The sequence below is a fragment of the Coregonus lavaretus genome, assembly GCF_964263955.1.
Source record: "Coregonus lavaretus genome assembly, chromosome: 13".
Lineage (NCBI taxonomy): Eukaryota > Metazoa > Chordata > Actinopteri > Salmoniformes > Salmonidae > Coregonus > Coregonus lavaretus.
The window spans coordinates 44,845,389-44,868,729 of NC_140000.1; the positions used below are offsets into that span (position 1 = coordinate 44,845,389).

General features: G+C 44.1%; 2 protein-coding genes across 3 annotated transcripts; both read left to right on the top strand.

The window, feature by feature from the left end:
• Nucleotides 1–585: 585 nt before the first annotated feature.
• Nucleotides 586–6,001, top strand: LOC311140577 (mitogen-activated protein kinase 12-like). Of its 2 annotated transcripts, none has more exons than XM_084175695.1 (12): nucleotides 586–901; nucleotides 1,623–1,752; nucleotides 2,486–2,544; nucleotides 2,644–2,755; nucleotides 3,317–3,346; nucleotides 3,500–3,547; nucleotides 3,876–3,990; nucleotides 4,263–4,334; nucleotides 4,591–4,670; nucleotides 4,796–4,874; nucleotides 5,048–5,221; nucleotides 5,786–6,001. In XM_084175695.1, the coding sequence occupies exons 1-12, from the start codon at nucleotides 783–785 to the stop codon at nucleotides 5,860–5,862; spliced, it is 1,095 nt and encodes a 364-aa protein (XP_084031821.1). In that variant the 5' UTR covers nucleotides 586–782; the 3' UTR covers nucleotides 5,863–6,001. The 2 variants fall into 2 exon arrangements, with proteins under 2 accessions (XP_084031821.1, XP_084031822.1); XM_084175696.1 differs by lacking the exon at nucleotides 586–901 and adding an exon at nucleotides 923–1,380.
• A 1,116-nt stretch (nucleotides 6,002–7,117) lies between these two features.
• Nucleotides 7,118–10,002, top strand: LOC311139780 (hemagglutinin/amebocyte aggregation factor-like). Its single transcript, XM_084174728.1, has 5 exons — nucleotides 7,118–7,197; nucleotides 7,402–7,480; nucleotides 7,844–8,032; nucleotides 9,446–9,598; nucleotides 9,874–10,002. The coding sequence occupies exons 1-5, from the start codon at nucleotides 7,140–7,142 to the stop codon at nucleotides 9,917–9,919; spliced, it is 525 nt and encodes a 174-aa protein (XP_084030854.1). The 5' UTR covers nucleotides 7,118–7,139; the 3' UTR covers nucleotides 9,920–10,002.
• The last annotated feature ends 13,339 nt before the right edge of the window (nucleotides 10,003–23,341 follow it).

Here is a 23,341-nt window from a genome sequence, read left to right on the forward strand (position 1 = left end):
TGTCATAGACATATAATAATTGTGTATGTATGTGTGTGTGTGTGTGTGTGTGTGTGTGTGTGTGTGTGTGTGTGTGTGTAGCCTACATGTACATTTTTACTTCTGAGCCTGCATAGAAACAGCAACAACACTATCAGCAAAGCAGAAAGGAAGTGTGACCAAGGGAGGCCAGGAAAACAGTCAAATAACTTTCATCCCTATCTTTAGGCTAGGCTAGCTCTCTTTGCTATTTCATCGCAACAGACAGCATTTTGGCAACATTCCTTGTGACTTGATTGTAAGACAATAAAGAACCAGGGCGGCAGGTAGCCTAGTTGTTAAGAGTGTTGCTGGTTAAAAATCTGCCGATGTGCCCTTGAGCAAGGCGCGTAACCTTCATCTGGATAAAGAGCATCTTCTAAATTACTTTTAAAAAATGGGTGTGTCTGCTGGACACAGACACACCCATCAATAGCACAGGGCGACTCTCGTGTTGACCTTTTTCTGACAAAAGCCAGAGAGGTCATGCCACCAGGCGATGGTGTGTTCACCAGTGATACCATTGAGGTATAAAAAACGAGTGAGACCAGTGAGACCAGCCACTGGTTACAGTTGTTTAGTCGTATCACTAGTGACCACTCTAGCAACCGAACGCATTGCGCGTTTGCCGAGTGCCAGAGAGTGTGTAGGTGGTGGTGGCTACATGAGAGCGAGCGAACGAAGTGTCTCATGCACAACAACGGGTTATTATCCCTGAATTAAGAGTTAGCTGGGGATACATTGACCCTCATATCGATTTGGATATGTCGGTCCGCACGCGGACAGGATTTTACGGTCAGGAGGTAAACAAAACCGCATGGGAGGTACCAGAGCGATACCGCGAGCTAAAGCAGGTGGGGACTGGCGCCTATGGGACAGTATGGTGAGTTTGAGACATTTTAATCATCAAACATGGGTAGGCTACGCTTCGTAAGTGTCGAATTTGGAGTTAACAATAGCCTATATGAAGGCAATACAAACCAAGCCACAAGAAGACGTGACTCGTTCCCAAAATATGCATCGCGTTTTTTTTTTAGGAACTGTTCATCTCGTGCATTCTTCATGTGGTTATTATCAAAAGGAAGTTTTTGTGCAGTGAAGCGCTGGATTGTGTCCGAATTAAGTCATCAACAAACATCGGTGCTATTTGATGAATAGTGAAGACATCACTTTTACATTATGCGGTTTCTGTATCATTCCTAAACATAGCTTACACGGCAGGGACTTTTTTGGCTTTGTTTAGTCGGGAAAAGCATAACAAAGAACCCCCATTGTCCTCATTGTTTGTTGGATTTTAGTGAGCAGAAGATGTAGAATGAAGTGCATCGGCCCTCCTAGGCTACATCTGTTCAGGGTCTTTGGGTCTGTGCGCAATGCTACAATGTTTCTTGGGAAATGCCTACCAAATGTTTCTACTTGAATTCCAGAAATACCCAAGAATGTCATTGAAGTAGGCCTAACCACTTGATAACAAAACATGATATTTGGATGTAAATGATTGTAAATAAAAAAAAATAAGAGTTGGGTCCTTCTTCAGTAGGCTACCACCAATGATCAACATTGCTAAAGTGTTTTCTTCCCTGTACCTACATGTCTTGCTGCAGCTCCGCCCAGGACCACAGGACTGGGGTGAGGGTGGCCATCAAGAAGCTCCACAGACCCTTCCAGTCAAAGCTCTTCGCCAAGAGGGCCTACAGAGAGCTCCGGCTTCTCAAGCACATGAAGCACGAAAATGTGAGTGCCTTTCCTGAAATACACACCTCATGATTAATGCACATAAACAGAAAAGGTGTCTGTTTCACACCACTAATTAGGCCTAGTCTAAAAATGAAAGGGCACAACTCTACAGTACATTTAAAACACACTTTTATCGATAGCACCAACTGTTTAAATCCTTATGGCCTAGGCTGCAGTGACAGTTAATTTTTTGCACACAGTGAGACAAACACCGCTGTTCCTTACGATTGGCAATTAGTCAGTAGCAGAGTAGTCAGAAAGATCACATTGGTAATATTCACATCACAACCCATAATACTGCACATAAACACATAATATCAAGATTATAGAGATGTTAATTTGAGGCAGGCACAGGTTCTGAGTCTTGATTTGAGAAGGTGAATCAGGCATTTTAAACATGTACATGTTGTTGTGCTCCTGGGCCAGGGTTGAACTTGGTGACCACTGCTTTAAGATGTCTACTGGGAGTAGGTAGAGTTTAATAGAGGTACACAAGGAAAGTCTGAGAAGGAAACCAATCCATGTTATGTAAAAATAGCCTCATAGCAACATCTACTGTAGTCAGTGGCTCACACTAGAAAGACAGAGACACACCCCATATCACAATTGTGTGTGACTTCAAGTGGGAATCATTTCCTGATACTGTAATTGAGCTACATGATGCAAACATTTTCTTTCCAGGTAAGCTATTCTATTTATTTTCTGTTATTCTTTGATTGGCTTGGATTAGGTGATTGGATTGCTGGATGTGTTCACTTCTGAGATCTCATTGGACAGGTTTCATGACTTGTAAGTACTTCTTTGTCCAATACCCTCCCTGTTCATATATTTAATTTTATTTAACTGAATGTTTTTATTCACAATGAAGTATTCTCCTGTCATTCTCAGTTACCTGGTAATGCCATTCATGGGTACTGATCTGGGGAAACTGATGAAGATGGAGAGATTGTCACAGGACAGGGTGCAATTCCTGGTCTATCAAATGCTGAAAGGACTCAAGGTTAGAGTTGCATACATTTTTATTTATTTTATTTAACTAGGCAAGTCAGTTAAGAACAAATTCTTATTTACAATGACGGCCTACCCCGGCCAAACCCAGACGACACTGGGCCAATTGTGCACCGCCCTATGGGACTCCCAATCACGGCCGGATTGTGATACAGCCTGGAATGGAACCAGGGTCTGTAGTGACGCCTCTAGCAATGAGATGCAGACCGCTGCCCCACGCGGGAACTGAAAGAGATCATGAAGGTCACCGTTGCATACATTTTCACTGTTGCATACACCCACTGCAGACTTTGTTACGAAGCTACAAAGCCAAGATGTAAGTCAGGTGGGCACTCAAACATACACATGCACTCACAAGAACAATCTATACAATTCTAAGCAGTTTAAAATATTTTCCAAAAAAGATATACCTACAAATGCATTTTATCTCCAACATTCAAATATGAAACAAAATAAAGACAGTTTATACAGAAGGTTAAAATATTTCACAGAATACACTCTTTTTCTAATTTTATGACTGTCTGTTTTCCTGGTCTTTCTTGTCTTCCCACAGTATATCCACTCTGCAGGGATCATCCACAGGGTGCGTAACCTCTGACCTTTCAACTATGTGCATTGGGGGTGGGGCCCTTGCTCTTTTTCACGCCCACTACTATTCATCCCGTTTTCCATATCAGAAGCTCTTTGTGTGTTTGCATCAGTCTGGCAGCATGATAATTTTTCTACATACCAACAGGATCTCAAACCTGGAAATTTGTCTGTCAACGAAGACTGTGAGCTGAAGGTACTACATATACATAATACTACCAGACCTGTGATGAGCACTGTGCTCTCCCTGTTCAGTCTCACTCTCCCTCGATTTAACTGAAATACACTTTATTGCAGTGGAGGCTGCTGAGGGGAGGACGGCTCATACTAAGGGCTGGAACGGAGCAAATGGAATGGCATCAAACACCTGGAAGCCATGTATTTGATACTATTCCACTATTCCGCACCAGCCATTACCACGAGCCCGTCCTCAGCAATTAAGGTGCCGCCAACCTCCTTCCTGTGCTTTATTGTCATGAAAGGGACAATCCAATGTAGCCAAAGCAATTCTCTCTCTGTCTCAGATCCTTGACTTCGGGCTGGCTCGGCAGACGGACACAGAGATGACGGGGTACGTCGTCACTCGCTGGTACAGAGCCCCCGAGGTAATCCTCAATTGGATGCACTATACCCAGACAGGTGAGTCTCTCTCATACACTCATTCATGGCTGACTTCTTTGTCCACAAGATGGCAGTACTTGCTAATGTCAACAAACAGTGTTATCGCTATGATTAGTCATGCTATTGTAAACAGAAAAATATCCTACAGTATGAGGTCCTGTGGAGATCTATCTCTTTGTACAATTTGTGTACAATATATTCGTAACTTTGTTAAACAACTGGTTTGGTAGAAACGTGGTACTGAAAGATAATGCAATCCTATGTATGTCTTTGTCCTCCCCTATCGTCAGTGGATATCTGGTCGGTGGGCTGCATCATGGCAGAGATGCTGCTGGGAAAGCCGCTGTTCAAAGGAAATGACCGTAGCCTTTTTCACTGTTTACTACTCTCTGTCTTCACCCCACACACCTACTTCACAGAGAGACACTAGTATTTGTACTAATAATGATCCTGTCAGGCAAATCAGCGTGTGCATTAGGCATAATTATATGTTCTCGACCAGTCAAAGACTAGTTCTATAAGCTTATTATGGCTAAGAATATATTTAGAATGAGCAGCATGTGAATGTGACTTCCTGTACCACATGAGCTATGACCCTTGACCCCTGGGTGAGCACAGACCTGGACCAACTGAAAGAGATCATGAAGATCACTGGTACACCCACTGCAGACTTTGTGACGAAGCTACAAAGCCAAGATGTAAGTCATGTGGGCACTCAAAATACATTCAGATAGTACATATTCAAAGCTAGCATATCCTACTAGTGCACATGCAAACATAATACCACATACACTCCCATGTAAATCTGCTCCTCTTCTAACAGGCCAAAAACTACATACGGAGCCTTCCCAAAGTACCGAAGAAAGATTTGCACTTTCTTTTTTCCAAAGCTAGCTCAGACGGTGAGCAGACATTCAATACTATGATGTGAAGACACAGTTAGTTGAATTTGACAGTCTATTACTAAAGGATCAAAAACAGTGGTTTACAAACAGCAACTGTTTTTAACTATTGTTAGGAGTGTTTTTCTGACCATAACACCACTAAAGACACTGTATACCTCTGTGTGTGGCAGCGGTGTGTGTGCTGGAGCGCATGCTGTTGCTGGACCCTGAGCGGAGGGTGAGTGCCTCGGAGGCGCTGGCCATGCCCTTCTTCAGCGAGTTCAGAGAACCAGAGGAGGAGACTGAGGCCCAGCCCTACGATCACTCCATGGACAACACAGACCTGCCCCTGGAACAGTGGAAACGTGAGAGATGGATGGAGGGAGAGGGCGGAGGAAGAGATGAGGGAGGGAGGGGGAGTGGGAAGAGATACAGGCAGGGGGAAAAAAGGGGAGAGATTGAGGATTGGGTGGCAGGTATTCTAGCGGTTAAGAGCGTTGGACCAGTAACCGAAAGGTCGCTAGTTTGAATCCCCAAGCCAGCAAGGTGGAAAATTATGCCATTCTGCCTTCGTGCAAGGCATTTAACCCCCAACAACAACTGCTCCCCGGGCGCCGATGACGTGGACGTCGATTAAGGCAGACCCCTGAACCGCTCTGATTAAGAGCGTTTGGGTTAAATGCGGAAAATGCATTTCGGTTGAATGCATTCAGTTGTGCAACTGACTAGGTATCCCCTTTCCCTAGGAAGAGGGTTTAAGGAAAAGCATTCCTTCGATCATGATAAAGGGAGAGGAAGAAGACAAGGAAGAGATGAGGGAGATGGATGGGTGATAACACATTCAGCTTGAGAGAAAGAAAGAGGAAGAAAAAGCTATAGAGTCTACAGAGTAACTAATTAGTCATTTCTTGTGATAATATATTCTACAGGTCACACATTCACAGAGATTCTGTCCTTCAGGCCTGCAGCAACAGAGACCAAGGACCCCAAAGAGACATCACTCTGAGAGTACACACAAAATACCTGTCAATTATTATTATAAGGCGTTGTTGTATTGTTGTACAGATGTAATGCGAATGCAATGTACAGAATGTAGTTTATTGATTATAAATTGATTTTCTGCCAAATAAACATTTTCAAAGATATTGTCAGTCTTGTGTAATTGTGGAACTACTGTAACAGCCAACCAATGAGCCCCTGGGAAAGAAATTCTTACTTGCTTCCCCGTAAACCATGAGAATGACTGTAAACTGAGGGTTTAGAGGGATAGTTAATCAAAATGTCATCAACTCTTCATCAAAAATGAAAACCCTTTCTTTGTGAGATGATGTTGCAAACTATACTGAACAAAAATATAAACGCAACATATAAAGTGTTGGTCCCATGTTTCATGAGCTGAAATAAAAGATCCCAGAAATTGTCCATATTCACAAAAAGCTTATTTCTCTCAAATTGTGTGCGCACATTTTTTTTACATCCCTGTTAGTGAGCATTTCTCCTTTGCCAAGATAATCCATCCATATGAGAGGTGTGGCACATCAAGAAGCTGATTAAACAGCATGATCATAACACAAGTGCACCTTGTGCTGGGAACAATAAAAGGCCACTCTAAAATGATGCAGCTTTGTCACAACACAATGCCACAGATGTCTCAAGTTTTGAGGGAGAGTGCAATTGGCATGCTGACCACAGGAATGTCCGCCAGAGAATTGAATGTCAATTTCTCTACCATAAGCCTCCAACGTCGTTTTGGAGAATTTAGCATTACGTCCAACCGGCCTCACAACCGCAGACCAGATGTAACCACGCCAGCCCATGACCGCATCCTGCTTCTTCACCTGCCAGATAGTCTGAAACCAGCCACCCGGACAGCTGATGAAATTGAGGAGTATTTCTGTCTGTAATAAAGTCAATTTATGGGGAAAAACTAATTATGATTGGCTGGGCCTATGCCCTCCCAAGCCCACCCATGGCTGCACCCCCGGCCAATCATGTGAAATCCATAGATTTGGGCCTAATAAATTTATTTCAATTGACTTATCTCCTTATATGAACTGTAACTCAGTAAAATCGTTGAAATTGTTGCATGTTGCGTTTATATGTTTGTTCAGTATAACATGAATTGACTGCAATATTTTTAGCCTGCAATACACCTGCTCAAACATTGATATTACCCACGTACGTGGCCTAAGGGCCAGCAAGGACACAGATCGTGACTGTCTATAAATGGAGCATCAACCTTGCTGATTTTAGTTTGGGCCCTTCACAAGCCTCTGAGAAGCCATGAAGAGAGCCGAAGTCTTTATTCTGCTTTTTGCTGGTGTGTTGGTCAACGGAAAAGGTATGCTTTATGTCACGTGTGAGGTTGATGTTGAGGATTAAAGCCTGAGCATATGTGTAGTAGAGTAACTCAAAATGTGGACTTAATATTTTACCAAAAAGTAATGTGTGAGGTCAGAAATCTATATTTTTTAAAGGAAAAGGAGGTGCTGATTACTACGGTAATCAGTTCAGTTTTTATTGTACCGTTGTTTGTGTGTTGCAGACCTCCGCTGGCAGAACAGCTATGACCAGCCGTTAGATTTTAATTGCCCCCCAGGACAATCCATCTCTCGCATAGTGAGGTGATTCCTTACAACCAATCTTCTGCAAAACCTAATCTTTTTACATCTGAAATCTTCACTGACTCACAAGCGCAGATTTCCAAATCAAAGTGTGCTTTTTACTGCTGCAGTGCTGAGTTAACCCTAATTCAAACTCTAGCAAGCTGTTGCATATCAACAGAGTTGCTGTTGATTTAGAGTTGTAATTTTCCATTTTGTGAAATTAAACTCTGGTTTAACTCTGTATTTTGGATTTAGGTATTTGCAATTGAATTCCGGACTAAATTTGCTGGGCAACAATAAACTTTCAAACTGCATTCATGTTTGTTTTCGTATAAATTCAACTATTAATTTGTGCATTGTAATGTATTTATCAAATTTTAGTGAGCATCACAACAAACATGAAGACCGTCTGTGGGACTTTGGGTGCAAAACCACATTTGACTCAGCGACTAACTGCTTCACGTCTTCCTACGTAAATGACTTCGACAAACCTTTCAGCTACCAATGCCCAAGCCACCAGGTCATCACAGGGATGCACAGCTATCATGAAAACAAACATGAGGACAGAAGGTGAGATAAAGCCATTGCCTTTGAAGGTGACTGACATTCCCTTTTATTGTCAATGGCAGCTGAGCTGTAGGAGAGACCTTGCCTGGTTATTACATGGGTTGGTTGAAACAGTGCTCATAACTCAACATGTGATTTCATTTGTAAATTGAAATGTATGACCTCATCATAGATGTTTGTTTTTTATGTACACAAACAACTACATGTGCCTTAATGATGCACTTTAGCGGTTTGCAATACAAAAAATGTAAATGCAATGCAGCTTACATGAGATAAAAACATGATTAAAAAGATCTTCATATGTTGTTCATCCATGTCAGCATCCCTAAACATCCAGATTATGATTTTGTTGTTTGTTTGGGGGTATTTATGTTCTGTTTTGGCTATGCACAATATGGAGGGAGTAGCTTCAAGATGTTGCTACTGGGTTGTTCCACCAATTCGGTGCCTTTTTAGAAGTGTAACTTGGTCCCCCCCAAAAAATGTGATTTCACCAAATTTTTACATACTGTCATAAAGAGCTGTTGTTCAACTTCATAAAAAAGTTTTCCCATCCCAAGAGGTTAAATAAAAAAATGACAATAGTAAGTGCCTATTAAGTGCCAAATAAAGTAACAGGGTTGATCGTAACAGGGTTGATCGTAACAGGGTTGACCATTTCTTCTTAAATCAACCATAAATCCCCTTATGACAGGGGGAATGGAAGCGTTTTGTTTGCAACAGGGAGTGGCAATTGAATGTTAAAACATTTCTAGCCTGTCTATCTATGGGTAACAGGGTTGATGTGTTATGCTCAACCCACTCAGTTTTCCACCACAAAACACCAGCAAATTGGCAAAAAGAGTAGAACCAGCTCACCTGCTTTTACTCTATGATTTGACTATTAGATGTTCAATGTTTCTTTTGAAAAAATATATTTAAAAAGGAATAGTTTCACCATATTAAAATAAGAGTTCAGTTCACCTAACAGGGTTGACCTTGAAATGAGGGACAGATGTAAATGAATCACTAATCATATGAAATAAATAATAATCTTCAGAAATGACTTTGTCAAATCAAACAAAATAACTAGGGCTTTACAATGATGGTGAAACTTGGAGAAATGTTGGGATTTAGTGGTATAAAATCTTCCTAGAAGTGACACAGGGTTGATGGAGGGACATGTCAAAATGCTGAATTTTTGCACTTTAGCAAGCCTTATAAAAACAGATTTATTGAATTCTACCTGTGGTCTCTATTAAAGGGAACTTCATTTAATATAACAGGCTTTTAAAATGCAATATTGGTGCATCATTTCTACTTAAAAGCTACACAAAAAGGCACTCTTTTTGTGGAACAACCCTACTATAATGCGAATTGCAAGGTCAATCCAAAAAATATATCATTATTCAAACCCTCATTTCCACCATTGTACAGATGGAAGTTCACCTGCTGTGGAGCCAGCAACTTCTGTACCGATAGTTGCCAGTGGACCAACTACGTAAACTGGTTTGATGAGGCCTTCACTTTTAATGTCCCACCAAATTCCTACCTGATTGCAGTTGAAAGCTTCCATGAAAACAAGCATGAGTGAGTACAATTATTCATTGGTACTGTATTCTAATGTAGCTGATTCCAAGTATTTTCTGTCTGTGTGTGTGTGTGTGTGTGTGTGTGTGTGTGTGTGTGTGTGTGTGTGTGTGTGTGTGTGTGTGTGTGTGTGTGTGTGTGTGTGTGTGTGTGTGTGTGTGTGTGTGTGTGTTTGTGTCATATTTTTGCTTTTGGATTAAACAAGCTTCAGCAAAGGATGAATTGACAACAAAACTAACAAGAACAAAATGTCTGTTTGTCTTGTGTACTATCAGAGATCGTCGCTGGAAATACCAATACTGTACCAGAAGGTCATGCTGATTCTATAACTGAGTCTAGCTACAATCAGATTATTTTATCGATTGTTGCCTCTTGATAATCTTGAAAGAATTTCATGATTAAAGATACTGCATCAGATTTTTGTGTTTCATTTCACTGCTCTAAAATATAAATAATTGATTATGCTTGGTTTTTGGTCAAGATATAAACTCTATACAGTACTTTAATGGAGGGCAAATGCTTATCTCAGACAATAATTACTAAAACATTGGGTCACACCTTATTTGGATAGTCCCCTATAGATGATCTACAGATGCTCAAACCATCAACAGACTATCAACTGCAACTCTGTTGATATGCAACAACTTGCTATGGTTAGGTTTAGGGTTAGTTAGTATTGGGGTTAAAAGGGAAGTTTTTTACAACTTCATTTTAGATGGTTCCTGTCCCTGAAAGTAGTCTATGGATCAGGAGAAACTGTAATACATGGTTTTCTTCTAAGAGCCACTACAAACTTCAGCTAACTTAAGCCACCGCTAGCTTAAAATCAATGGGAGTGATGTGGGCATGCAGTGGCCGTAAAAAATTCCATAGCCAAATTAACTGAATTATTTGGTTTGACGTTACTTTAAGTAATTTGGCTTCTTCAATTCTTCAAAATCTTATCCATGGATTACAGTTTCTCCTGGCCCATAGACAACCTTCAAGGGGAGGAACCATCTAACATGAAGGTGTAAAATACTGAACTTCCCCTTTAAGGCATTTACTGAGCTACTGCAGTCAGGCTTCTACCCATTGAGAAAAGTGTATGCTGTTCTAGTCTGGCCGTGTCCTCTCGAGCCTGCCTAACGGTCCTACACTGACCTGATATAACGTTGATTTCCCCCCAGTTTGGTAATATAAAAATGTATATCTGGGCAGCAGGAACCCTTTCAGCTTGTTAGGAAAACATCAAATTCTGTTGATTGTTTTCACACATCGATCATATTTGGACAGATCTTGTGGGACTCTCATTCACATCACTGGAAAAAATGTGAATGTGATGTACATAATGTAATTTATTGGTTTATTGGTTATGAATTTAACCCATTTAAACCTTTTCATTTTCAAAGATCTTCCCAATGGTATCTGTTTTTTTCTCTCCAAACTAGCAGCCAAGTAACCCCTGACCTATCTACACTTGACCCATGATTCTCACTGTAACACAGAGGTTAATAAAAAATAGTTTGGCAACATTTCTAGCACACAAAACAAAAACCATCCGTAATTTAGTGTATTTATGTTAAACTTTTCCATTGCAGCACACCTGTTCAAACACTGAGATTACCCATGTACGTTGCTGAAAGACCACCAAGGTCTTTAGTTCAGTCATCCTATCTGTTTCTATTAATATATATTTAGCCCTGCTGGTTGTGCTTTGGTCAGATCACACACCTCTGAGAAGCTACAGTGCCTGCAGAAAAGAATTCACACCACTTGACTTTTTCCACAATTTGTTGTGTTATAGCCTGAATTAAAAATTGAGATTGAGATTTTGTGTCACGGGCCTACACACAATACCCCATAATTTCAAAGTGGAACTATGTTTTTATACATTTTTACGAATTAATTAAAAATGAAAAGCTTGAATGTCTTGAGTCAATAAGTATTCAACCCCTTTGTTATGGCAAGCCTAAATAAGTTCAGGAGTAAAAATGTGCTGAACAAGTCACACAATAAGTTGCATGGACTCACTATGTCTGCAATAATAGTGTTTAACATAAATCTCTGTACCCCACACATACAATTATCTGTAAGGTCCCTCAGTCGAGCAGTGAATTTCAAACACAGATTCAACCACAAAGACGAGGGAGGTGTTCCAGTGCCCCGCAAAGAAGGGCACCTATTGGTAGATAGGTAAAGATAATGTAAAGCAGACATTAAATATCCCTTTGAGCATGGTGAAGTTATTAATAACACTTTGGATGGTGTATCAATACACCCAGTCACCACAAAGATACAAGTGTCCTTCCTAACTCAGTTGCCGGAGAGGAAGGAAACCGCTTAGGGATTTCACCATGAAGTTGAATGGCTGTGATAGGAGAAAACTGAGGATGGATCAACAACATTGTAGTTACTCCACAATACTAACCTAATTGAGTGAAAAGAAGGAAGCCTGTACAGAATAAAAATATTCCAAAAACATGCATCCTGTTTGCAACAAGGCACAAAAGTAATACTGCAAAAAATGTGGCAAAGAAATTAACTTTTTGTCCTGAATACAGTGTTATGTTTGGAGCAAATCCAATACAACACATTACTGAGTCACACTCTCCATATTTTCAAGCATAATGGTGGTTGCATCATGTTATGTGTACACTTGTAATCGTTAAGGACTGGGGAGTTTTTCAGGATAAAAAAGAAATGAGTCATAGCTGTAATCGCTGCCAAAGGTGATTCTAACATGTATTGACTCAGGGGGTTGAATACTTATGGAATCAAGATATATTAGTGTTTTATTTTTCATTAATTATTTATAAATGTTAGAATGTTTCTTTCACTTTGACATTACAGATTATTTTGTGTCGATTGTTGGAAAAAAAGACTATTAAATCTATTTTAATTTCACCTTGTAACACAACAAAATGGGGAAAAGGTCAAGGGGTGTGAACACTTTCTGAAGGCACTATAGCTATTTATCAGTCTTATGGCTTGGGGATAGAAGCGTTTCATGAGCCTGTTGGTGCCAGACTTGATGCACCGGTACCACTTGCCGTGCGTAAGCAGAGCAGTCTTTCTGGGCCTTCCTTTCACACCGCCTGATATAGAGGTCCTGGATGGCAAGGAGCTCGGCCCCAGTGATGTATTGGGCTGTCCACACCACCCTCTGTAGCGCCATGCGATCGAGGGCAGTGCTGTTGCCATACCAAGCTGTGACGCAACCAGTCAAGATGCTCTCAATGGTGCAGCTGTAGAACTTTTGGGGGATTTGAGGGCCCTTTCCAAACCTTTTCAACTTCCTGAGGGGGAAGAGGAACTGTCGGACCTTCTTTACAACTGTGCGCATGTGAGTGGACCATTTTAAATCCTTAGTGATTTAGAGACCAAGGAACTTGAAGCTCTCAACCTGCTCGACTGCAGCCCTGTTGATGTGGATGGGGGCGTGCTCAGACCCCGTTTTCTGTAGTCTACGATCAGCTCCTTGGTCTTACTGACATTGAGGGAGAGGTTGTTGTCCTGGCACCACACTGCCAGGTCTCTGACCTTCTCCCTATAGTCTGTCTCATCGTTGCCAGTGATCAGGCCTACCACTGTCGTGTCATCAGCAAACTTAATGATGGTGTTGGAGTCGTGCGTGGCAACGCATTCGTGGTTGAACAGGGAACACAGGAGGGGACTAAGCACATACCCCTGTGGGGCCCGCGTGTTGAGGGTCAGCGTGGCGGAGGTGATGTTGCCTACCCTCACCAACTGGGGTCGGCCCGTTAGGAAGTCCAGGATGCAGTTGCAGAGGGAGGTGTTCAGTCCAAGGGTCCTAAGCTTGGTGCAGAGTTTAGAGGCGACAATGGTGTTGAACGCTGAGCTGTAGTCAATGAACAGCATTCTCACGTAGGTATTCCTCTTATGTAGGTGGGTGAGGGCAGTGTGGAGTTCAATTGAGATTGCGTCGTCTATGGATTTATTGGGGCGGTATGCAAATTGAGTGGGTCTAGGGTGTCTCGGATGATGGAGTTGATGTGTGCCATAGTCAGCCTTTCAAAGTACTTCATGATTACTGTCATGACTTCCTCCGAGGCTGCCTCCTCTCCTTGTTCGGGCAGGCTTTAGCGTTCGTCGTCACCGGCCTTCTAGCCACTGCCGCTCCTCATCTCATCATTCCATTTGTTTTGTCTTGTTTTTACACACACCTGGTTCATATCCCCTCATCAGTACCTGTATAAGTATTCCCTCTGCCCCCCATGTCTTTGTGTGTGATTGTTTATTGTGGAGGTGACGATAGCTTGGTGGAACTTTATATATTTGTATCGCCGGGATATTCACCTGTGTGCTTTGTTTTCTCCAGTGCGCCGTTATACCGTGCTGTAGTGTTTTACGCATTGCTGCGTACTGCTGTATTTGCCGAATAAACCATTTATTCTGTGATTTACCCTCCTGCGCCTGACTCCGTCAAAATCACCAGCTACAGAATCACACACCCAACAGCATGGAGTCAGCAGGAGTGGGGAATATGCCTGGAGTCGTGGAGCGGGTCCGGGAGCATTCCAACATGTTAGCCAGCTTGGGCGAAGGGATGGATCAGGTTCTCCAGGTCGTCCAGCGCCTGGAGAGGAGAGGACCCAACCCTTCGGAACCAGCTGAGCGACCGGATCCAGCCGCCCAGTGCCCAAAGCTATTCACCTATCTCGACCAAGGGAATACGACGGGACAGCGGCCCGCTGCCAGGGTTTCCTCCTGCAACTGGACCTCTATTTTTCCACCATCAGCCCGGCTCCATCGGAGCGGGAGAAGGTGTCCGCCCTCGTCTCCTGCCTCTTGGGGAAAGCCCTGGAGTGGGCCTACACGGTCTGGAGTGAAGGAGGAGACGCGTTGGACAACAACGGGGCATTCGCTTGCCTCTTCCGGGCAGTCTTCGATCATCCCCCCGAAGGAAGAGAGGCGGGCGAGCGTCAGGTCCATCTGAGGCAGAGGACGAGGACCGCACAAGACTTTGCCCTGGAGTTTAGAACTCTAGCGGCTGGGTCTGGGTGGAACGAGGCCCTCATCGACCACTTCCGATGCAGCCTGCGTGAGGATGTACGAAGGGAGCTAGCCTGCCGGGATACCACGTTGACTTTCAACCAACTGGTGGACATGGCCATCAGGTTGGACAACCTGCTGGCTTTGAGAGGACGTCCTGGAAGAGGCCTGCCCGTTTCACCCCCCACCCCCATTCCGATAGAGCTCGGTGGTGCAGCGATCCGGAAGAACGGAGGACGACAGATCCAGTGTCACTCTTATGGCAAGAGAGGACATTCTGCTGCACGCTGTCGTCAGAGTTCTTCTGGGTCTGGAGGCGGCAGGCAGGGGCACTCTCGCGTCACCCCAGGTAGCGCAAACCCAAACTTGTTCAGAGCCCTCTGCTGCGCACTTCACCATACACGTCAACTTCCCTGATTACACGGTAGTTCTCCAGTGTAAGGCGCTGGTTGATTCAGGCGCAGCTGGGAACTTTATGGACAGGTCTTTAGCTAATAGTGTATGTATTACATTGGTTCCCCTATCCATTCCATTGCCCATCAAAGCACTTGACAGTCGACCATTAGGGTCAGGTTTTGTTAGGGAGGTTACACCACCAGTTACTATGATTACGCAAGAGACCCATAGAGAGCAAATCACCTTTTATATTATTGAGTCCGCTGATTTCCATGTTGTGTTGGGTCTTCCCTGGCTAGCACTACACGACCCCACCTTTTCATGGCCGCAGAGGGTTTTCACGGGGTGGTCGCGAGAGTGCCAGGGTAGGTGTCTAGCTGTTTCCGTTGGTGCAACCCCCCGAATACCTCGACTTGGCGCACGCGTTTTCCAAACCGCAGGCGACCAAATTATCACCCCATCGGGCAGGTGATTGCGCGATAAACCTCAGGTTAGACGCTGTGCCTCCCAGGAGTCATGTATATCCCCTGTCACAGGCTGAAACGGAGGCTATGGAGACATACGTCTCTGAGTCCCTGCGCCAGGGGTTCATACGTCCCTCCACTTCGCTTGCCTCCTCAAGTTTATTTTTCGTGAAGAAGAAAGACGGAGGTCTGCGCCCTTGTATTGATTACCGTGCACTTAATCAAACTACCATTCGCTATAGTTACCCTCTACCCCTCATCTCCTCTGTCATCGAATCAATGCATGGGGCGCACTTCTTCACGAAATTAGATCTCAGGAGTGTGTACAACCTGGTGTGTGTCCAGGAAGGGGATGAGTGGAAGACAGCATTTAGCACAACCACAGGGCATTATGAATACCTGGTGATGCCGTACGGGTTGATGAATGCTCCATCAGTCTTCCAGTCCTTTGTGAACGAAGTGTTTCGGAACATGCTTGGTCGCGGTGTGGTGGTATACATCGATGACATTCTGGTGTTTTCCGCTACGCACGCCGAGCATGTGTCCCTGGTTCGCAGAGTGCTGGGCTGACTGTTGGAGCATGACCTATATGCCAAGGCAGAAAAGTGTCTGTTCTTCCAACAGTCCATCTTCTTCCTCAGATACCACATCACCATTTCAGGTTTGGCCGTGCGTAATTGGCTGACTCCAACCACGGTAAAGGAGGTGCTTTATTGGCTTTGCCAATTACAATCAGAGGTTTATTCGGGGCTTTGGCTCCCATCACCTCTCTGTTGAAGGGTGGGCCATCCCGGCTCCGCTGGTCTGCTGAGGCTGACAGGGCTTTCAGTAACCTGAGGGTTCTGTTCACCTCAGCCCCAGTACTGGCCCATCCCGATCCATCATTACCGTTCGTGGTGGAGGTGGATGCATCCGAGGTAGGTGTAGGCGCTGTCCTATCCCAACGCTCGGGCACACCACCCAAGCTCCGCCCCTGTGCCTTCTTCTGTAAGAAGCTCAGCCCAGCGGAGAAGAACTATGACGTTGGTGATCGGGAGCTGTTGGCTGTTGTAAGAGCCCTGACCGCGTGGAGGCACTTGCTCGAGGGGGTGAAACACCCTTTCCTCGTCTGGACTGACCACCGTAACCATCCACTAATCTATCACCATTTCAATGTGTTTTAGGGTATCAGCCGGTCCTGGCACCATGGCATCAGAGCCAGACCGAAGCTTCTGCGGTGGACAACTGGTTTCGGCGCACGGAGGAGAAGGCCAACGCTGACTGCCACCGCTGTGTGGCCCCGGTCTTTGTACTGGGTGATCGGGTCTGGCTCTCGACCCGGAACCTGCCCCTCTGCCTGCCCTGCCGGAAGCTGAGCCTGCGGTTTGTGGATAGTAAACGAGGTTACGTATAGGTTACTACTCCCTCCTGATTACCGTATTAACCCCTCGTTTCACATGTCTCTCCTCAGGCCGGCGGTGGCTGGTACCGCTCCAGGAGTCTGAGGTGCGGGAGGGCCCTTCGCCCCCTCTGGACATCGAGTGGGCCCCGGCGTACTCCGTCCGTTCCATCCTGGATTCGAGGCGTCGGGTGGGGGGCCTTCAGTACCTCGTGGAGTGGGAGGGGTACGGTCCGGAGGAGCGGTGCTGGGTCCCGGTGAGGGATGTCCTCGATCCCTCCCTGTTGCGGGATTTCCACCGTTGCCATCGGCTCGCCCTGCTCTGCGTCCTCCTGGCCGTCCTCGAGGCCGGTGTCGGCTTGCTGCTGGAGCTGCGCCTCAAGGGGGGGGGGGGGGGGGGGGTACTGTCACGACTTCCTCCGAAGCTGCCTCCTCTCCTTGTTCGTGCAGAAATATCTCATTTACATAAGTATTCACATCCCTGAGTCAATACTTTGTAAATTTGAATATACCCTTGAGCATGATGAAGTTATTCATTACATTTTGGATGGTGTATCAATACACCAAGTCACTACCGGAGTGGAAGGAAACCGCTCAGGGATTTCACCATGAGGACAATGGTGACTTTAAAACAGTTACAGAGTTTAGTGGCTGTGATAGGAAAAAACTAAGGATGGATCAACAACATTATAGTTACTCCACAAAACTAACCTAATTGACAGAGTGAAAAGAAGGAAGCCTGTACAGAATACAAATATTCCAAAACATGCATCCTGTTTGCAGCAAGGCACTACAGTAAAACTGCAATAAATGTTGCAAAGCAATTCACTTTTTGTCCTGAATACAAATCTGAGTACCACTGGTACCACTGAGTACCACTGGTGGCTGCATCATGTTATAGTTATGCTTGTAATCGTTAAGGACTGGGGAGTTTTTCAGGATAAAAAAGAAACGGAATTGACCTAAGCACAGGCAAAATCCTAGAGGAAAATCTGGTTCAGTCTGCTTTCCTAACGCTAAAGTAAAAGCCTGTTTCATACATAACTTTTTGAGGTCAAATGTAATTACATTAAACGAACCAAAGGTATGACATCATTGCATTGTATTTGACTTTCGATAAGAGATTCTGGTAAAAGCCATGCCCTGAAACCACGTTCTCGACACTCCTATATTCGTCACTCATGTATTACACATATGGTCTCTAATCTTTCCCTCCAATTGGTTATGTCTATTAAAAATAGTAAATTAATTGACTTCAGCTCCCCAGGACCAGAGATGGAGAGTTAGAGACCTCCTATTTTATACATCAGTACACTGCATGTAGAGACATGTTAGTTCACAGTAAAAGCTGCCAGTTCTGTTTCGTCCTATTTAATGGTCACTACAGAAGTAATGTATTTGAAATGGGCAGGTTTAAATGGGCAGGGCAGGTTTGCTCTCAGTCTGTTCCATCTGATAAGCTGTGTTTGTTTACCTTCTCACTCTACTACTTGACTCTGTAACAGTCCCATATTTCCTGGTGTCCATTCACCTCATTTCATCGCTGCGAGACAATGAAGGATACACACACCCTGCTCAATCTGCTTCTGATGCTAGTGTACCTAGCAGGTAATATGATTAAAATATATAACAACATTGTTTTATGAGAATATTTTGTGAACATTTATTTTTGAGGATGCCAAAGTCGGTTTGATATCAGTCAGTAGGTCTGGACACTTCCTGTTAAGCTCTATAACTATATATACTTTCAATGTCTACAGAGGTCCAGCTTTTGTTTGGGTGAAAATAGTGTTACATTATAATGTGTTGATGATAGACTGTGGATGTTTTGATGAACTTCCAGGATCGGCTTTGACCACTGATGGAAGGAATGGCAGTACCAGTAAGTAAACCACAGCACATACTAGCCAAGCCAAATGATTACAGGATGGACCACATCTCTGCATTGTTGGGAGTGTTGGGTACTCTGAATAATGACTGTGGTAGTAGGGTAGTGCTATCAGCTATCAGTTAACTACAGAAGTGAAGGCCTTTTATTGGATTATCACTGTAGTCATTTATCACTGTTATAAGAATACATTTACACCCTGTATCCAAAGAAATCCTTCATTCTAAAACCGGTAGGCCTACATTTCCTGATTGTGCACTGTAATTTTCAGATGGTCCTTTGGAACTAAACATTGTGGGACCTGACTTTGTTAAAGTGGGCGTGCCACGCAGTTTTGACTGTGCTGCCCAGTGCTCTCCCTCCTGTAGCTACAGAATGAGTATCGGCGGGCAGATTTGGCAGGGCAAGGAGCTGTTGTTCACAGCTCACCAATGGGAGGAGTCCCTAACCCTTACATGCACTGCAAGGAATGATGACTCTGGGAGGTCCTCAACAGTAACAAAGATACTGCAGGTTTTAGGTGCGTGGATGGTTTGTTGGTTTTTATGCCACTACACCTGAAATTAGAGGTGCATGGTCTTTATGATATTAGGAATGGAGTGATAATTTAATGTAATTTACTGACAAGATGTCTGGATTACTGGATTAGTGTTAGATGAAATTATTTTGTTCATATTTTTCACATTTGTAATAGGATCTAGACCAGGGTTTCCCAAACTCGGTCCTGGGGACCCCAAGGGATGCACGTTTTGTTTTTTGCCCTAGCGCTACACAGCTGATTCAAATAATCAAAGCTTAATGATGAGTTGATTATTTGAATCAGCTGTGTTGTGCTAGGGCAGAAACCAAAATGTCCACCCCTTGGGGTCCCCAGGACCGAGTTTGGGAAACACTGATCTAGACTATTGTCTAAATGTGTATGTGTTCCTCCTTTTAGCTGGACCATCCAACGTATCGATCACAGGCCCTGCCCTGATGACCCCAGGGGCCCCACAAAGCTTCAAGTGTTACGCCGACTGCCATCCCTCCTGCAACTACACCTGGAGGATAAAGGGCCGATGGCTCGGGGGACAGGGGAACGAGATTACCGTAATTCCCGAAGAGTTGGCCACCTCTGTTACCCTGAACTGCAAGGCCATCAACAGTGTGTCTGGGTTCTATGCCATGGCAACAAGGACAATACCTGTGACATGTAGGTTATTGGGAGATTTAGCGCTTCCTCTAACAATTGTAGATTCCCTCTTGCTGTTAGTGTAATGCAATTGTCCATATCCACATCAATAGCTTCATCTATCAATATACATATGCTCCTTTATATAGTATATAGTCTATATTTGATGATTCAAGAGTGATGTTGGGGTTTTGGTTGAAGTGATACTTGAACCAGTTTCTTCCTTTACTTCTTGTCTCCTATCAGCTGGTCCATCAGAGGTCCACATCAGAGGCCCAGACTCTGTTGCAGTCGGTTTCAAGTCCATGTTTAAGTGCTCTGCCAAATGCACTCCCGCATGTGACTACCGCTGGACCATTGATGGTCACACTGTTCATGGCAGTGAGATGGAGATGACGGTCGAGCAAGATGTGAAGTCAGAGAAGATTATGTGCCACGCTCAGAATACGGTCTCAACTAATTTTGAGGTGGTCACCAAGACCGTACGGGTGGAATGTACAGCAGAAATCTCATGATTATACATTTTAGCAACTACCTTAATTTGAGGAAAGACTACATCTTTACCTGACATATATGGTCTTTATGATGCTGTCATAAACATTATCTGACCTAATATCTTGTTTTTCTTGTGTTCCTTTTGGAATGTTTTTGTGCGTGTTACTGTCTGACATGACAAAAAAAAAGATCCTCTCAAAAAAATATGCTTGTCAAGCTGTGTCCAGTTTGTGTTTGTACAAACAGACCATCTCTGGGAGGAAATGTCAGCATTGCACAGCAGCTGAAACCTGGTCCCGATTGAGTCCAAACACTCCTTGCTGACAACAACAGACTCCAGAGCATTAAAGCTGTAAAACAGGAAAATAGACCGAAAGTAGACAAGACATTAGAACCTTGCATACCAGCTACAGTGCCTTCAGAAAGTATTCACACCCCTTTACTTTTTGAAAATGGAATTTATTTTTTTTTTCACTGGCCTACACACAATACCCCATAACGTCAAAGTGGAATTATGTATTTTTTTACCTTTTTTTTGTATTATTAATTAAGAATGTAAAGATTAAATGTCTTGAGTCAATAAGTATTCAAACCCTTTGTTATGGCAAGCCTAAATAAGTTCAAGAGTAAATTTGCTTAACAAGTCACATAAATTGCATGGACTCCCTCTGTGTGCAATAATAGTGTTTAACATAATTTTTGAATGACTACCTCATCTCTGTACTCCACAAATACAATTATCTGTAAGGTCCATCAGTTGAGCAGTGAATTTCAAACACAGATTCAACCACAAAGACCAGGGAGGTTTTCCAATGCCTCACAAAGAAGGGCACCTATTGGTAGATGGGTAAAAATAAAATAAAAAGCAGACATTAAATATCCCTTTGAGGATGGTAAAGTTATTAATTACACTTTGGATGGTGTATCAATACACTCAGTCACTACAAAGATACAGGTGTCCTTCCTAACTCAGTTCCTGGAGAGGAGTGAAACCACACAGGGATTTCAACACAAGGCCAATGGTGAGTTGAATGGCTGTGATAGGAGAAAACTGAGGATGGATCAACAACATTGTAATTAACAATACCAACCTAATTGACAGAGTGAAAAGACATGCATCCTGTTTGCAAAAGAAATTGGCAGAGCAATTAACTTTTTTGTCCTGAATACAACACATTACTGAGTAGCACTCTCCATATTTTCAAACATAGTGGGTGTTATGTTATGGGTATGCATGTACAGTGGGGAAAGAAAGTATTTAGTCAGCCACCAATTGTGCAAGTTCTCCCACTTAAAAAGATGAGAGGCCTGTAATTTTCATCATAGGTACACGTCAACTATGACAGACAAAATGAGAAAAAAAAATCCAGAAAATCACATTGTATGATTTTTAATGAATTTATTAGCAAATGATGGTGGAAAATAAGTATTTGCTCAATAACAAAAGTTTCTCAATACTTTGTTACAGTGGGGAAAAAAGTATTTAGTCAGCCACCAATTGTGCAAGTTCTCCCACTTAAAAAGATGAGAGAGGCCTGTAATTTTCATCATAGGTACACGTCAACTATGACAGACAAAATGAGAAAAAAAAATCCAGAAAATCACATTGTAGGATTTTTAATGAATTTATTTGCAAATTATGGTGGAAAATAAGTATTTGGTCAATAACAAAAGTTTCTCAATACTTTGTTATATACCCTTTGTTGGCAATGACACAGGTCAAATGTTTTCTGTAAGTCTTCACAAGGTTTTCACACACTGTTGCTGTCACGGTTTCGGCCGAGGCTGCCTCTCTTCCTTGCTCGGGCAGGCTTCGGCGTTCGTCGTCTCCGGAATACTAGCTGCCACCGTTGCATGTTTCTATGTTCGTTTGCTTTTGTCTGATTGTTGTTACACCTGTTATCGTTTAGTGTAATTAGTGTCCTATAAGTTCTCGTTGTGTTTGTCTAGTGTTGTGTGTGATTGTTTTACTGTCGTGCGTTTTGCTGGACGTATTACTGTTTGCTCGGTTGAGCTGTTCTCCATTGTGTTGGAGTGTTTTGTCGCACCTGTGTAGTGCGCCCGTTTTGTTTTTGCCTGCGTGCGGAGTTTCGCCTTCGGGCTAGTTTGTGCGTTTCTCTTGTGGATATTTCACTAAAGTCTTTGGACTGTACTTCTGCGTCCTGCGCCTGATTCCACCACCACACCCACCTACAGCATCACTGACAGAATCACACACCTGCTCGAATGGAATCAGCAGGAGCCGCAGCAGCACAGGCGACGCTGGAGGACAGGGTCCGCGAGCAGAATGACCAGATCCTGCGGATGGGGTCCGCCCTGCAGGAGGTGATCACCACCATCCGAGGCTGGGAGACCCGAGGGACACCTCCACCGCCATCTTCCCTGCCCTCACCATCGGCAAGTCAGCCCATTCCCGCTCCGGAACCCAGAGGAGTTCGACTCTCGCTCCCGAGGGCCTACGATGGGACCGCTGCCGGGTGTCAGGGATTCCTTCTCCAGGTGGAGCTTTACCTGGCCACTGTGCACCCGGCGCCCTCGGGACACGAGAGCGTGTCCGCCCTGATCTCCTGCCTTTCCGGCAAGGCGTTGGAATGGGCCAACGCAGAGTGGAGGAGAATAGACGCTACCACCATCACGTACGACGAGTTCTCCCGCCGCTTCAGGGCGGTGTTTGACCATCCCCCGGAGGGGAAAGCGGCGGGGGAGCGTCTGTTCTGCCTCCGGCAGGGGAAGAGGAGTGCCCAGGAGTTCGCCTTGGAATTCCGTACTCTAGCGGCGGATGCAGGGTGGAATGAGCGGGCCCTCATCGATCACTACCGATGTAGTCTACGTGAGGACGTCCGTAGGGAGCTGGCCTGTAGGGACACCAGCCTCTCGTTCGACCAGTTGGTCGACATGTCCATCAGGCTGGATACCCTGCTAGCTACCCGCGGACGTCCCGAGGGGGGTCCGTCCA